This window comes from Gorilla gorilla, chromosome 15, assembly GCF_029281585.2.
Source record: "Gorilla gorilla gorilla isolate KB3781 chromosome 15, NHGRI_mGorGor1-v2.1_pri, whole genome shotgun sequence".
Classification (NCBI taxonomy): domain Eukaryota; kingdom Metazoa; phylum Chordata; class Mammalia; order Primates; family Hominidae; genus Gorilla; species Gorilla gorilla.
Genome location: NC_073239.2, coordinates 18,950,733 through 18,965,485, shown reverse-complemented (window position 1 = coordinate 18,965,485; position 14,753 = coordinate 18,950,733). Strand labels below are relative to the sequence as shown.

Sequence of the window (14,753 nt, the reverse complement as noted above, 5' to 3'; positions counted from 1 at the left end):
CACACCCTGACTTTATTGTTTTTTCTTTATTCATTTACCATATGTTATTGACTAGTTTATATGTATCTATTTTTCATTTACTACACAAATTGACTAGCATTTTAGTATAATGAATAATGTGCCTCAATGATTTTAAAAATTAGCATCACTTTGTTTCCTTTTCTCATTCAAGGATATTTCTTTAATGGGAAAAATGTACCTCAAAACATCACCTATGCAAGCAGAAACACCTGAGATACAAGCAGAGTATAAATTCCAGATGGGTGCTGAGGAATCGCAAATGGTAAAGTCTTTAATAAAAATCCTCCTTGCCTCTGTTAAAGTAACAGCATGCTTCCTGTTGCTTGAATGTTTATATAGAGAGTTAAAAAAATTTCTCTGATGTATTCTAGAAGTGTGTTTACCTGTGAGAGCATCTAACTTGATACCACACTGGGAGTCTTGGCCATTTTGGCTCACTGTTGCTGGCCACCATGGACTTTCTGAGCTAAGGCCCCAGACTCTTTTTAGAAGGGGAGGACTTTAACAATTCTGATTTAGAGACATTTAGATCTAGAAGGTAGGTGGATAATTAATTAAAAATTGTTAGCTTCTAAGAAAGCATTACTTTTGTCTGTATTCAGCTAGAAGAATTGTTAAAAGCATTGCAAGGGGAGAATTTTGTTGAGAAATATGGACAGTTGGTGACAGAAATTTGTTTTGGAAATAAATCTTTCTTTTTATCCATCATTGGTAAAATAACCATTGGATTCAAAGCAATCTGGAACATATTCCTTGTGAATGGAAAGTATCTCCTTGTGTATAGAAACTCACATTTACATAGAAAAGTGATAGCCTGATGGTCAGTTCCTCTACAAAGAGTTCATAAAATGTTACCATTAAATAACAAGCTCCTGTGGTTCCTGGAAATATGACCCCCACATACATAAAATTGTGATCATATTTCATTTTTAGGTTAGCATATCATGTTCAGAAAGTGCATGGAATTTTTTCTTTTCACAAAAGCTATGGGTCCTATAATGTGAGAGTTACCACAAATGGTAGAACTACTAGAGTTTGAGATGCTTTGGGGCCATATCTTTTTCTCCTTTCTATTCTTATCACTGGCCTCATGATCCAGCATGAGATGGTACTAGTAGCCCTTTGTAATAGTATGTGGATATATCAGTTAGGAAGCCTTACCACATATGCTATGGACTTAAGACTGACATCTAGGGTAGCTGCCTCTAGTTGACACCATTTACAAATATATATCAAAACTTCTGACCTCGATGCCTCTAACAGGTATAGTAAACTGAAAATACAATATCAGTTAGGTTTAGCCAAATAGAAATCTTCATTAATAGAATAAACTTAATACCATTCACTACATTCATGTAAAGTATAAGGAAAGATACCATTTTGAAGGAAACTGTGAAAAAGGCCAACAATCAGATATTTAGCTTAGATATCGTCTTGATTATTTAAAATAAAGAGTTAAACAAAAATATTAATTTATTTGTAATTCTGCTGGAACCGTTCCCTAAGCATTGACATTTACAGGCAATCACTGGACCTCTTCTGGCCTCTGGCTTTTTATAAGGAAGCTGACCCACTTCTTTAGAGGTAAAATACCTTTCGACTTGGTACCGGGTCATGGATGCTTCCATCCATCCCTCCTGCCCTCAGACATCAGACTGCAGCTTCTTTGGCCTTTGGACTCTTGGACTTACACTAGTGGTTTGCTGGGGGCTTTTGGGCCTTTGGCCGCAGACTGAAGGCTGCATTGTCAGATTCCCTACCTTTGAAAATTTTGGACTTGGACCGAGTCACTATTGGCTTCTTTCTTCCTCAGCTTGCAGAGGACATACACACAAACTAAGTACAAAAAAAGATATATCCCTCGTAAAGATGTGAGTCAAGCCAACGGAGCAGCTGAATGGCTCCCTGCTAAATATTCAAATGTCCCCCACCCTCTTGCAGTTAGATGGGGTCTTGTAGCTGTTTGTGGCCAATGGGGTGTGAAGAAAAGTGATATGGTCACTGTTCTGTGGTGACCATAGAAGCTGTGTTCTGGTGTGAAGGAACTACAACCTGGAAGCAGCCTAGAGGGCTGAGCTACCATGAGAAGTATACATGCCCTAAAGAGCCACTTTGATTTGTAGTGAACACACTGCTCCAGTGTGTCGAACCACTAATTTTTTTTTTTTGGTTGGGCATAGCCTATCCTGATGACCAGTGACAAAAATGAGGCTAAAAAAGTTTAAGTAACTTGGCTACGGTCAAACATCTATTAATTAACAGATCCAGGATTTGAATTCAGTCCCATCTGGTTAAAAACATTTTCTGAATCTTTCCATAACACCATCCAGTAGCTTTATAAAAACATGAGCTCCTGCTTGATGACTTGTGATATGGAAAAAAAAGAACCAACATGAGTTCAAGATTAAAGTTCTATTTTACAAAATTAAATTTCTTGGTCTAGCTATACCTTCTTGCATAATAAAGAAAATTTCATAGTATTTGGTATTGTATGCCATCTTTTACCCTTAACAACTGTGGGGTGGCTGTAGTTTCTGAGACAAGGGCTGAGGAAAATAATTTGCCAGCCTTCACATTTTTCTTAAGTCAATTTGACCTTCTCTTTCTAAATCTTCGGAGGAAACTCATCACCTATGCTTAGTTTCAAGCGTGCGTTTTCATATTCATCTTGTTGTCAGGTAGAAACTGTTGCATCACTGAAAAGCCTAGAAGGACCAATAAAAAAAAAAAGCATTCTTGCACATTTACTTTTTCCAACAGAGTGTGCATAAGGAACTTCCTGAAACCATGTCAAGTATTCTCCAGATTGAACAAGAGGATATAGAATGGGGACCCTCTGAAGCAGAAAGCATAGTATTTAAACCTCAGGAAATTTCGCAAGTTCAGCCAGCAGAGGAATTAAGTAAACCTTTGGAAGATGGACAGCCCACAAGTGATTCAAAAGAAGCCAAGTGGGTGTCTTTAACGGTAAGAAACTATTTATGTTGGAAACACCTAAGAATTATGAGAATTGAGGATGTGCAGGTGTGAAGAATTGGCTCAGGCAAGGACCAAGGTATGGGGCTGGGGGCGGGGGTGATGGTGTGTTCACTCTGAAAAGGGGGCCTCAGAAGTGCAAGTTGCCCACTTAGGAAAAGAAAACATGTTTTTTGAGGGTTTCTAGTGTCAACCCTAATTGCAACTCTGGGGAGAGAAAACAGATTTTCAAGGAGGGAAGGAATTTTTAGGTCTTTTAGAAATTGGCCAAGAATCTTCTAGTTACCATCTCGAGGAAGTCAGGAATCGTAGTCCAGGAAATAGAACTTGGTGAATTTTATAGCTTTTATAACTTCACCTCATTTAGGTTCATACTAACCCCTGAGTCTTTTTCTACTGTGAGAATGTTTACAAGATTCATTTTATCCATTGTTTACATAATTTTTATCATATTTGCATATCACCCTGCCTTTACTGTAGGGTTTAAGTTTCCTCTTATCCTTGGCTTTACTTTCTGAGGCTTTGGTTAGTTGTGGTCAACTGCAATGTGGAAATAGGTGAATACACATAGGACAATAAGATATTTAGAGAGAGAGAGAGAGATAACATATTCACATAACTTTTATTACAGTATGTTATAATTGTTCTATTGTATTATTAGTTATGGTTGTTAATCTTATACTGTGCTTAACTTATAAATTAAAGTTTATCATCAATATATATGTATGGGAAAGAGCATAATGTATATAAGGTTCAGTACTATCCAAGGTTTCAAGCATCCACTGGGGTTTGGAACATATGCCTCACAGATAAGGGAGGATTGTTGTATTAATTCTTTTCATTAATTTGAGTAACTTTTTTTACTTAAATAAATTTATTTAAAAATAGATATATTATTAGCATTAAAAAAACAGACCCTTTTCCTTGAACCACAGCATATCATCTTGATTATCACCAGAAATCCTCTCCCAGACTGATTCAGATGGATGCCTCTCTGGGTAATTCCTCTTCTTCTGGGTCTCCCCTCCCCACCAATGATTATGTTCCCAATACGCTTCACTGAGGTCAACTGGCCATTCCTCATTCTTCAATTTTTGCCCGAGACTCCCAACTCTGAAACCTGGGATTTGTCTGTGGCCTTCCTCTTCACTTGCTGTTTACATATAAATCAATCTCCAAGGCTTGGAATTTCCCAAATGTTATTCCCAAATGTTATTTTTCTTCTCTTTTCTAGTTACCCCATCCTAGTCTGGGTCCTGGTGACTTTATGTCTGAATTAATGCTGTGGTTATTCTTCATTTCTCAAGCCCTGTTTTCTCAGGTTTATCCTACATGACACTAGCCTATTGATCTTCCATGAATAACAGGTAATAAGGAAGATCCACAAGTAATAGTTGACCAGAGGAAATCCACCACTGCTTCCAGGGACAAGGGTCTTATCCTGTGGTTGGTGACTGACCCCATCAGTCATGCTCTTTACAAAGCATGCATTTGGATGTTTCTAAGAAGCATTCTAGGAAGAAGGTTTTGATCAGAGTGACTTGGTGAATGGATTAAAAAGACTCTAAATTGAAATGAGAAATGTTTCAAGGGGAGGAGAAGAGAATGTCTAATAAAATATTATGCCTTATTGTTGTGGGATATTGTGGGACCCTTCAGAAATGCCCTAAAATAGCACTGAACTATTCCCACCAAGTCTTCTCCAAGGATCATATATTTATTTATTTGTGTTAACATCTCAAGATCAGTTGTTATCCATGAACTTTACACTGTATGTGGACATTTGAGTCCATAAAGTTAGTTTCTACATTTCTGCTCAAAATGTTAGCAGAATGACGAACAATATACTCCAGCAAGCGTGTCCGGGTTGAGGGTTAAGGGGACAAGAAGACCTTTTCTGACATGATTAAACAGAAGTAGCACAGAGGTGTAATAAAGGAACAATGCAGGACTTTAATTGCTCAGATATATGTTGGAAGGTCTTGTTCAGCAGAAAAAGTAGAGAATTTGATCAATCCTTACCTAATTGGCATTTCTACTCTTAGAAGCTCGTTAGTATAATGAAGGTGATTAGTATTTTTGTCTAAATCATGACGAACAAAAGAAAGTTAGATGGAAATAATAGTGATTCTGTGAAGAAATAACTGACACAAAGCCAATAATAGGATGGTTGAACATTTTAGAAAATGTCAGTGAAAGTCTATAAAAATATAGATATGATCACATGACCTGATATTATAAATGGAAGAAAGTTTAACAGGTATGGGGATGCCCTAAATCTCCCAAATTCTCACAAAACATGTATGAGTAATCTATTGCATTTAGAGTTTTAAAAATATCCATAGAAATGCATATCCATAGAAAAATATAAAGGTGGCATGTTGCTATGAAATTGTACCAAGAAAGCCAAGATCCAGAATGGGTTTAGTCCTATGAATAATGTTAAGAACAAAAACAAGTATTTTTGATGTTAGTTTTGGAGCAAAGAGAGGGGGAATAAAAAGAAAGATAACTCTGTCATATGGATGAATAGTGTGATGACAAGAGATGACAGCTGCCTTAATTTATTTTTGGAAAAAGGTTGAGGTTTTAAATAAACAGAAGTATAGCAAAGAGAAAAGGAAGCTGATAAACTTATGCTTTGTGTCTTTTAAATCTGACAGGGAGAATGATCTTTAGAAAGAAGAATTCATAATAGAAACTTAAAGTCCAAGATTTGTAAAAGATTTTAAGAGTTAACGTGGATATCTGAGCCTGTTGGATGGCTCAGATAGATGGGTTTAAGCTTGTTGCACCTTTCAGCAGCAGCTTTGGGGAGCTGCTGCAGTGGGAGAGGTGCCAGTGCCTGGAGAGTGGCAACTGCAAATATGACTTTTATATTTTTTTAAGTGTAAGGGTTGAGATTTCTGCAATCTATGCATTGATCTTGGACAAAACTCTAGAATTATTAAATGACTCATTAAAAGAATTGTGTTTGAACCCTTCTAAAAGGAAGTGGTAATCACTTGGAGTATGGGTCCCTTAAGGATAAGCCATGGAAGACTAACCTCATTTATTTTCCTAGACTTCCTAGACTGAATATCATAAAAATGTTAGACCTGGTGTTCAACATGAGTCTCGTGGGAAGAACACAGGCTCTGCAACTAGATGTCCAAGGACCGAATCCTCTCTTTACCCTTTACTAGTAGTGTGACCTTAGGCAAAGTACTGAACTCTACTATATGTCTGTATTGTAAAATGAGGATAATGACAGTGCCCACCCCATATTGTTTTTGTGAGGATTATATGTAGATGCTACAATATAAAGCACTTAGAACAATGCCTGACATACAGAAAACTCAATAAACGTTAGTTATTGCTATTATCATTGGAATATCAACAACCTGCTTATGAAAGCCTCCCAATGTTGGTTTTGTAGAGGAGATTGTGGTCAGGTGGACTACTAAATGGATTTGTAACTACTTATGCAAAGGATGCACAACTAGTACATGGAAGTCTCGTGGACTGCTACAGGGCTGTGTCCAATTCAATATATTTCCTAATGGTTTAGATGATGTATTAGTCTGTTTTCATGCTGCTGATAAAGACATATCCAAAACTGGGAAATTTACAAAAGAAAGAGGTTTAATGGGCTCACAGTTCCACATGGCTGGGGAGGCCTCGCAATCATGGTGGAAGGTGAGACGTGTGTCTCACATGGTGGCAGACAAGAGAAGAGAATGAGAGCCAAGAGAAAGGAGTTTCCCCTCATAAAACCATCAGATGTTGTGAGACTTATTAACTACCATGAGAACAGTATGGAGGAAACTGCCCCCATGATTCACTTATCTCCCACTGGGTCCCTCACACAACATGAGGGAATTATGGGAGCTACAATTCAAGATGAGATTTGGGTGGGGACAAAGTCAAACCATATCAGATGAGAAAATGGAAAACTTGCTGATTGAATTTGTAGATAGCATCAAAAATTCTACTGGTAAGATTTGTCTGGAGAAGGTGGAGCAAGATGGTGGAATAGAAGGCTCCATTGATTGTCCCCTCCACTCCACAGTAAACCAGGACACAGAACCTGACTGTAACTTCATATCACTGAAAGAGACATTGAAGACAGAGAAAAAATAGTCTTGCATTGCTGACACCACCCCTCCCTGACCCGTTGGCAGCAGAGGGGTGGTGCAGAGAGTGTTTTTGTGCCCTGGGGAGAAGGAGAGCCAGCAAGTGTGAAGTATTGAACTCTGTGCTGTCTTGTTATAGCAGAACCAAAACTTAACCAAACTCAGCTGGTGCCTGCCCACAGAGGGTGCATTTAAATGAGCCCTAGCCAGAGAGGAATAGCTGATCTCAGTGTTCGGAGCTTGATTTCTTAAAAGCCTTGTCACCACAGGCTAACGTGCTCGGGGGCCCCAAATAAATTTGAAGGGCAATGTAGGCCACAAGTACTGCAATATGTAGGTAAGTCCTAGGGTTGAACTGGGCTCAGAGATAGTGGACTAGGGAGGCATGCAACCTACTGAGACACCAGCCAGGGCAGCTAAGGAGTGCTGGCATAACTCCTCCCCTAACCCCAGGCTGCATAGCTCATGGCTCCAAAAGCGACTCCTTCCTTTTGCTTTAGAAGAGGAGATGGAAGAGTGGGGAAGACTTTGTTTTGCGTCTTACATACCAAGCTCAGCCACAGCAGGATAGGGCACTGGTCAGTGTCATGAGGCCCTAGCTCCCAGACATTTCTAGACATGCCCTGGGCTGCCTTGAAGAGAAGGACCCAGTTGTGGTAAGATTCATCACCTCCTAACTGAAAAGTGCTTGGGCTCTGAATAACTAGAAAGGATACCAGTTGAGGGTCTTGGGTGAGACCCTGAGACTTGCTGGTCTCAGGCGAGAGTCGGCACATTCCCAGCTGTGGTGGCTACAGGGTGAGACCCCTGCTTGAGAAAAGTGGAGGCAAAAGTAAAGAGGACTTTGTATTGCACCGTAGGAACCAGCTTGGCTATAGGGGAGTAGAGCACCAAGTGGGCTCTTGGGGTCCTTGAGTCCAGGACTTGGCTCTTGTACACCATTTCTGGACCTGCCCTAGGCCAGAGGGAAGCCCACTCCCCTGAAGGATGAGTCCCAGGACAAGCAGCATTTACCACAAGCTGACTGAAGAGCCCTTAGGCCTTGAGGAAACATTGGCAGGAGTCTGGCAATACTCCTCGTGGGCCTCAGATGGCGGTGGCCACAGGGAGAGGCTCCTCTGCTTTTGAAAAGTGGGGAGAAGAGTGGGAAGGATTTCATTTTGTGGTTTGAGTGCCAGTTTAGCTGTAGTGCAATAGAATGCCAGATGGACGTCTAAGGTTTTTGACTGTAGTCGCTGGCTCCTGGATGGCACCTCTGGTTGCACCCGGGGTCTGAGTGAATTTGCTGCAAATGACATAGGTCCGGCTGGTTTTGCCACCTGCTGATCGTAGAGCTCTAGGTCTTTGAGCAAACATAGGTAGTGGCCAGGGAGTGGTTATAGCAGGCCTTGAGCGAGACCCAGAGCTGTGCTGGCTTCAGATCTGACCCAGTGCAGTCCTAGGAATAGGGGCCACAGGGGTGCTTGTGTCACTCCATCCCCAGCTCCAGTTGGCTCAGGGGAGAGAGAGAGAGAGAGAAAGAGAGAGAGACTTTGTTTGTTTAGGACAAAGTAAAGAAGAGAACAAGAGTTTCTGCCTAGTAATTCAGAGAATTCTTCCAGATCTTGTTCAAGACCATCAAGGTGGTACCTCTATGAGTCTGCAAGTACCACAGCATTACTGGGCTTGGGGTCCCCTGCCCTAAAGCAGATACAGCTGAGATCACAACACCCAACTCCTTTTGAATATCTGGAAAGCCTTCCCCAAAAGGATGGGTACAAACAAGCCCAGACTGCAAAGTCTGCAATAAATACCTAACTCTTCAATGCCAAGACACAGACAGATATCTACAAGTATCACAATGATCCAGGAAAACATGACTTCACCAAATGAACTAAATAAGGCACCAAGGGCCAACCCTGAGAGAAATAGAGATATATTCAAAATACATAGAGACATCAAAATACCTGTTTTGAAGAAACTCAAAGAAATTCAAGATAACACAGAGAATCAATTCAGAATTCTATCTTAGAAATTTAACAAAGAAATTGAAATAATTAGAAAGAATCAAGCAGAAATTCTGGAGTTGAAAAATGCAGTTGGCATACTGAAGAATGCATCAGAGTCTTTTAGTGGCAGAACTGATCAAGCAGAAGGAATAATTAATTAGCTTAAAGATAGGCTATTTGAAAATACACAGAGGAGACAAAAGAAAAAAGAATAAAACACAATGAAGCATACCTACAAAATCTATAAAATAATCTCAAAAGGGCAAATCTAAGTGTTATTGGCCTTAAAGAGGATGTAGAGAAAGACATAGAGGTAGAAAGTTTACTCAAAGGGATAATAACAGAAAACTTCCCCAACCTGGAGAAAGATAGCACTATCCAAGTACAAGAAGGCTATAGAACACCAAGAAGATTTAACCCAAAGAAGGCTACTTCAAGACATTTAATAATTAAATTCCCAAAGGTCAAGGATAAAGAAAGGATTTCAAAAACAGCAAGAGAAAAGAAACAACATACAATAGAGCTCCAGTATGTCCAGCAGCAGACTTTTCAGTGGAAACCTTACAGGCCACAAGAGAGTAGCATGACATACTTAAAGTGCTGAATAAAAACAACTTTAAACCTAGAATAATGTATCTGGTGAAATTATCCTTCAGACATGAAGGAGAAATAAAGACTTTCCCAGACAGACAAAAGCTGAGGCATTTTATCAACACCAGACCTGTCTTACAAGAAATACTAAAAGGAGTACTTCAACCAGAGAGAAAAGCATGATAATGAGGAATAAATAATAATATGAAGGTACAAATCTCACTGGTAATAGTAAGTACACAGAAAAACAGAATATTATACCACCATAAATGTGGTGTGTAAACTTAAGTAGAGAGACTAAATGATTAACCAACAAAAAATAATAACTATAACAAGTTTTCAAGATATAGACAGTACCATAGATATAAATAGAAACAACAAGAAGATAAAAAGCAGGAGAATAAAGTTAAAGTGTAGAGACTTTATTAGTTTTTTTTTCTTTTCTGCTTGCTTGTTTGTGTGTTTATGCAAACAGTGTTAGGTTGTTCTCAGTTTAAAATAATGGACTATAAGTCAGTATTTGGAAGCCTCATGATAACCTCAAAACAAAAATCATTCAACAGATACACAAAAAATAAAAAGCAAGAAACTAGATCATATCACCAAAGAAAGCCACCTTTACTAAAAGGAAGACAGGAAAGGAAGAAGGAAGAGAAGACCACAAAATAACCAGAAAACAAATAAAAAAATGGCAAGAGAAAGTCCTTACTCATCAGTCATAACATTGAATGTGAATGGACTAAACTCTCCAATCAATAGACACAGAGTGGCTGGAATGGATTAAAAAAATAAGACTGATTGATCTGTTGCCTACAAGTAATGCACTTCATCTATAAAGACACACATAGACTGAAAATACAGGGATGGAAAAAGATATTCCATGCCAATGGAAACCAGAAAAAAGCAGGAATCTCTATACTTATATCAGACAAAATAGATTTCAGGAAAAAAACTATAAGAAGAGAAAAAGAAGGTCACTAAACAATCATAAAGGGGTCAATTCAGCAAGAGGATATAACAGTTTTAATTATATATGCACCCAACACTGGAGTGCCCAGATTTATGAAGCAAATATTAGGGAGTCAAAGAGGGAGACTCCAATACAATAGCTGAAAACTTCAACATCCCACCTACAGCATTGGACAGGTCTTATAGACAGAAATTCAACAAAGAAACATCAGACTTAATCTGCACTATAGAGCAATGAATCTAATGGATATTTATAGAACATTTCATCCAATGGCTGCAGAATACACATTCTTTTCCTTAGCATGTGGATCATTCTCGAGGATAGACCATATGTTAGGTCACAAAACAAGTCTTAAAACATTAAAAAAAACCCCACCAATATTAAACATTTTCTCTGACCACAATAGAGTAAAACCGGTCAGGTGTGGTGGCTCACGTCTGCCATCCTAGCATTTTGGGAGGCCAAGGTGGGTGGGTCACTTGAGGTCAGGATTTCAAGACCAGCCTTGCCAACATGCTGAAACCCCACCTGCACTAAAAATACAAAAATTAGCCAGGTGTGCTGATGCATGCCTGTAATCCCAGCTACTCGGGAGGCTGAGGCATGAGAATTGTTTGAACCCGGCAGTTGGAGGTTGCAGTGAGCCGAGATTGTGCCACTGCACTACAGCCTGTGTGACAGAGCAATACTCTGTCAAACAAACAAACAAACAACAAACAAACAAAAAAACACAATAGAATAAAACTAGAAATCAGTAACAAGAATAATTCTGGAAACTATACACATTGAAATTAAACAATGTGCTTCTGAATGACCAGCAAGTCAATGAAGAAATTAAGAAGGAAATTGAAAAATTTTTTTGAAACAAATGATAATGGAAACATAACATACCAAAACCTGTGGGATGCAACAAAAGTAGTACTAAGAGGGAAGTTCATAGCTATAAGTGCTTACATCAAAAAAGAGGAAAAACTTCGAATGAACAATCTAATGATGAATCTTAAAGAACTGGAAAAGAAAGAGCAAACCAAACCAAAAATTAGTGGAAGCAAAGAATAAAGGTCAGAGGCCGGGCGCGGTGGCTCACGCCTGTAATCCCAGCACTTTGGGAGGCCGAGGCGGGCGGATTACGAGGTCAGGAGATCGAGACCATCCTGGCTAACACAGTGAAACCCCGTCTCTACTAAAAAATACAAAAAATTAGCCAGGCGTGGTGGCGGGCGCCTGTAGTCCCAGCTACGCGGGAGGCTGAGGCAGGAGAATGGCGTGAACCCGGGAGGCGGAGCTTGCAGTGAGCCGAGATCGCGCCACTGCACTCCAGCCTGGGCGACAGAGCGAGACTCCGTCTCAAAAAAAAAAAAAAAAAAAAAAAAAAAAAGAATAAAGGTCAGAGCAGAAATAAACTGAACTGAAATGAAGAAAACAATACAAAAGGTCAATGAGATAAGAAAGTTGGTTTTTTGAAAAGCTAAACAAAATTAATAAACCTTTAGCCAGACTAAGAAAAAAAGACAGAAGATCCAAATAAATAAACTCAGAGAGGAAAAACGAGACATAACTACAGAAATTTAGAGGATCATTAGTAGCTACTATGAGCAACTATATGCCAATAAATTGGAAAATTTAGAAGAAATGGACAGATTCCTAGACACATACAATCTACCAAGATTGAACCGGAAGAAATACAAAACCTGAACAGACCCATAACAGGTAACGAGATTAAATCCATAATAAAAAGTCTCCCAGTAAAGAAAAGCCTGGGACCCAATGGCTTCACTGCTGAATTGAAAGCACTAACACCAATTCTACTCAAGCTATTCTGAAAAATAAACTAGAAGGGAATGCTTCCAAACTCATTCTATGAGGCAGGTATTATCCTGATATCAAAAGCAGACAAAGTCACACCAAAAAAAAAAAAGAAAAAGAAAAAGAAAAAGAAAACTACAGGCCAATATCCCTGATGAATATTGTTGGAAAAATTCTCAACAAAGTATTAGCAAACTGAATTCAACAATGCATTAAAAAGATCATTCATGACAAAGTGGGATAAATCCCACTTTGGGATGCAAGGATGGTTCAACATATGCAAATCAATTAATGTGACACATCCTAGCAACAGAATAAAAGACCTTATGATCATTTCAATTGATGCTTAAAAACCATTTGATAAAATTCAACATGCTGTCATGAACAACAACAACAAAAAACTTCAAAAACTGGGTATAGAAGGAACATAGCTCAACATAATAAAAACCACACATGGTTTTTACCGGTGTGGTGGCTCACACCTGTAATCTCAGCACTTTGGGAGGCTGAGGCAGGTGGATCACCTGAGGCCAGGAGTTTGAGACCAGCCTGGCCAACACAGAGAAACCCCATCTCCACTAAAAATACAAAAATTAGCCAGATATGGTGGTGCATTCCTGTAAGCCCAGCTACTTGGGAGGCTGAGGCTGGAGAATTGCTTGAACCTGGGAGGCAGAGGTTGCAGTGAGCTGAGATCATACCACTGCACTCCAGCCTCAGCAACAGAGCAAGACTCCATCTCAAAAATAAATAAATAAATAAATAAATCCCAAAACCACATATGACAGACCCACAGCTAGTATCATACTGAATGGGGAAAACTGAAAGCCTTTCCTTTAAGATCTGAAGCACCTGAAAGATGCCCACTCTCACCACTGTTATTCAACATCATACTGGAAGTTCTAGCTACAGCCATCAGACAACAGGAAGAAATAAAAGGCATCCAAATTGGAAAGGAAGAAGTCAAATTATTCTTGTTTGCAGACGGTATGATCTTATATCTGGAAAAACCAAAAGACTCCACAAAAAACTACGAGAACTGATAAACAAATTTAGTAAAGTTGCAGGACAAAAAGTTGACATGCAAAAATCAGTAGCATTTCTATGCCAACAGTGAACAAACTGAAAAAGAAGTAAAAAGTAGTCCCATTTACAAAATACCTAGGAATTAACCAAAGAAGTGAAGGATCTCTATAATAAAAACTATAAAACACTGATGAAAGAAATTGAAGAGGACCAAAAAAAATGGAAAGATATTCCATGTTCATGGACTGGAAGAACCAATATTGTTAAAATGTGTATACTATCCAAAGCATTCTACAGATTCAATGCAATCTGTATCAAAATACCAATGACATTCTTCACAGAAATAGAAAAAATCCTAAAATTTATATGGAACTAAAAAAGGCCCAGAATAACCAAAACTATCCTAAGCAAACAAAAACAAAAACCATACAAAACAAAACAAACAAACAATAACGACAACAAAAAACAAACCCCAAACAAATAAAAACAAAAACAAAAAATCTGGAGGAAAATCACATTACCTGACTTCAAATTATACTGCAAAGCTATAGAAACCAAAACAGCATGGTACTGGCATAATAACAGACACATATACCAATGGAACAGAATACAGTACACACCTACAGTAAACTCATTTTCAACAAAGGTGTTGAGAACATATGCTGGGGAAAAGAGAGCCTCTTCAATAAGTGATGCTGGGAAAATGATATCCATATGCAGAAGAATGAATCTAGACCCCTATGTCTCACCATAGACAAAATCAAATCAAAATTGATTAAATAATTAAATCTAAGACCTCAAACTATAAAACTACCACAAAAACAAACAAACAAACAAACACTGGGGAAACTCTCCAGTACATTGGTTTCAGCAAATATTTCTTGAGCCATACCCCACAAGCACAGGCAACCAAAGCAAAAATGAACAAATGGGTTCATGTCAAGTTAAAAAGCTTTTGCACACCAAAGGATACAATCAGTAAAGTGAAGAGACAACCCACAGAATGGGAGAAATATTAGCAAACTACCCATCTTGCAAGGAATTAATAACCAGGATATATGAGGAGCTCAAACAACTCTGTAGGAAAAAATCTAACAATTTATTTAAAAATATGCAAAAGATTTGAATATACGTTTCTCAAAAGAAGACATACAAATGGCAAACAGACATATGAAAAGTGCTCAAAACTACAATGAGATATTATCTCAGCCCAGTTAAAATGGCTTATATCCAAAAGACAGGCAATAACAAATGCTGGCA

The 14,753-nt window shown here is 38.6% G+C and overlaps 1 protein-coding gene across 2 annotated transcripts in view; it reads left to right on the top strand.

Annotated features, from left to right (window-relative positions):
- The window catches only part of TTC6 (tetratricopeptide repeat domain 6), a 234,749-nt gene that overhangs the window by 70,204 nt on the left and 149,792 nt on the right, over window positions 1-14,753 (top strand). For both annotated transcript variants that reach the window (XM_055360775.2, XM_055360774.2), the window contains exons 3-4: window positions 173-283; window positions 2,782-2,988. In XM_055360775.2, coding sequence (XP_055216750.2) covers window positions 173-283; window positions 2,782-2,988 — 318 coding nt within the window. The remainder of the gene's footprint in view (window positions 1-172; window positions 284-2,781; window positions 2,989-14,753) is intronic.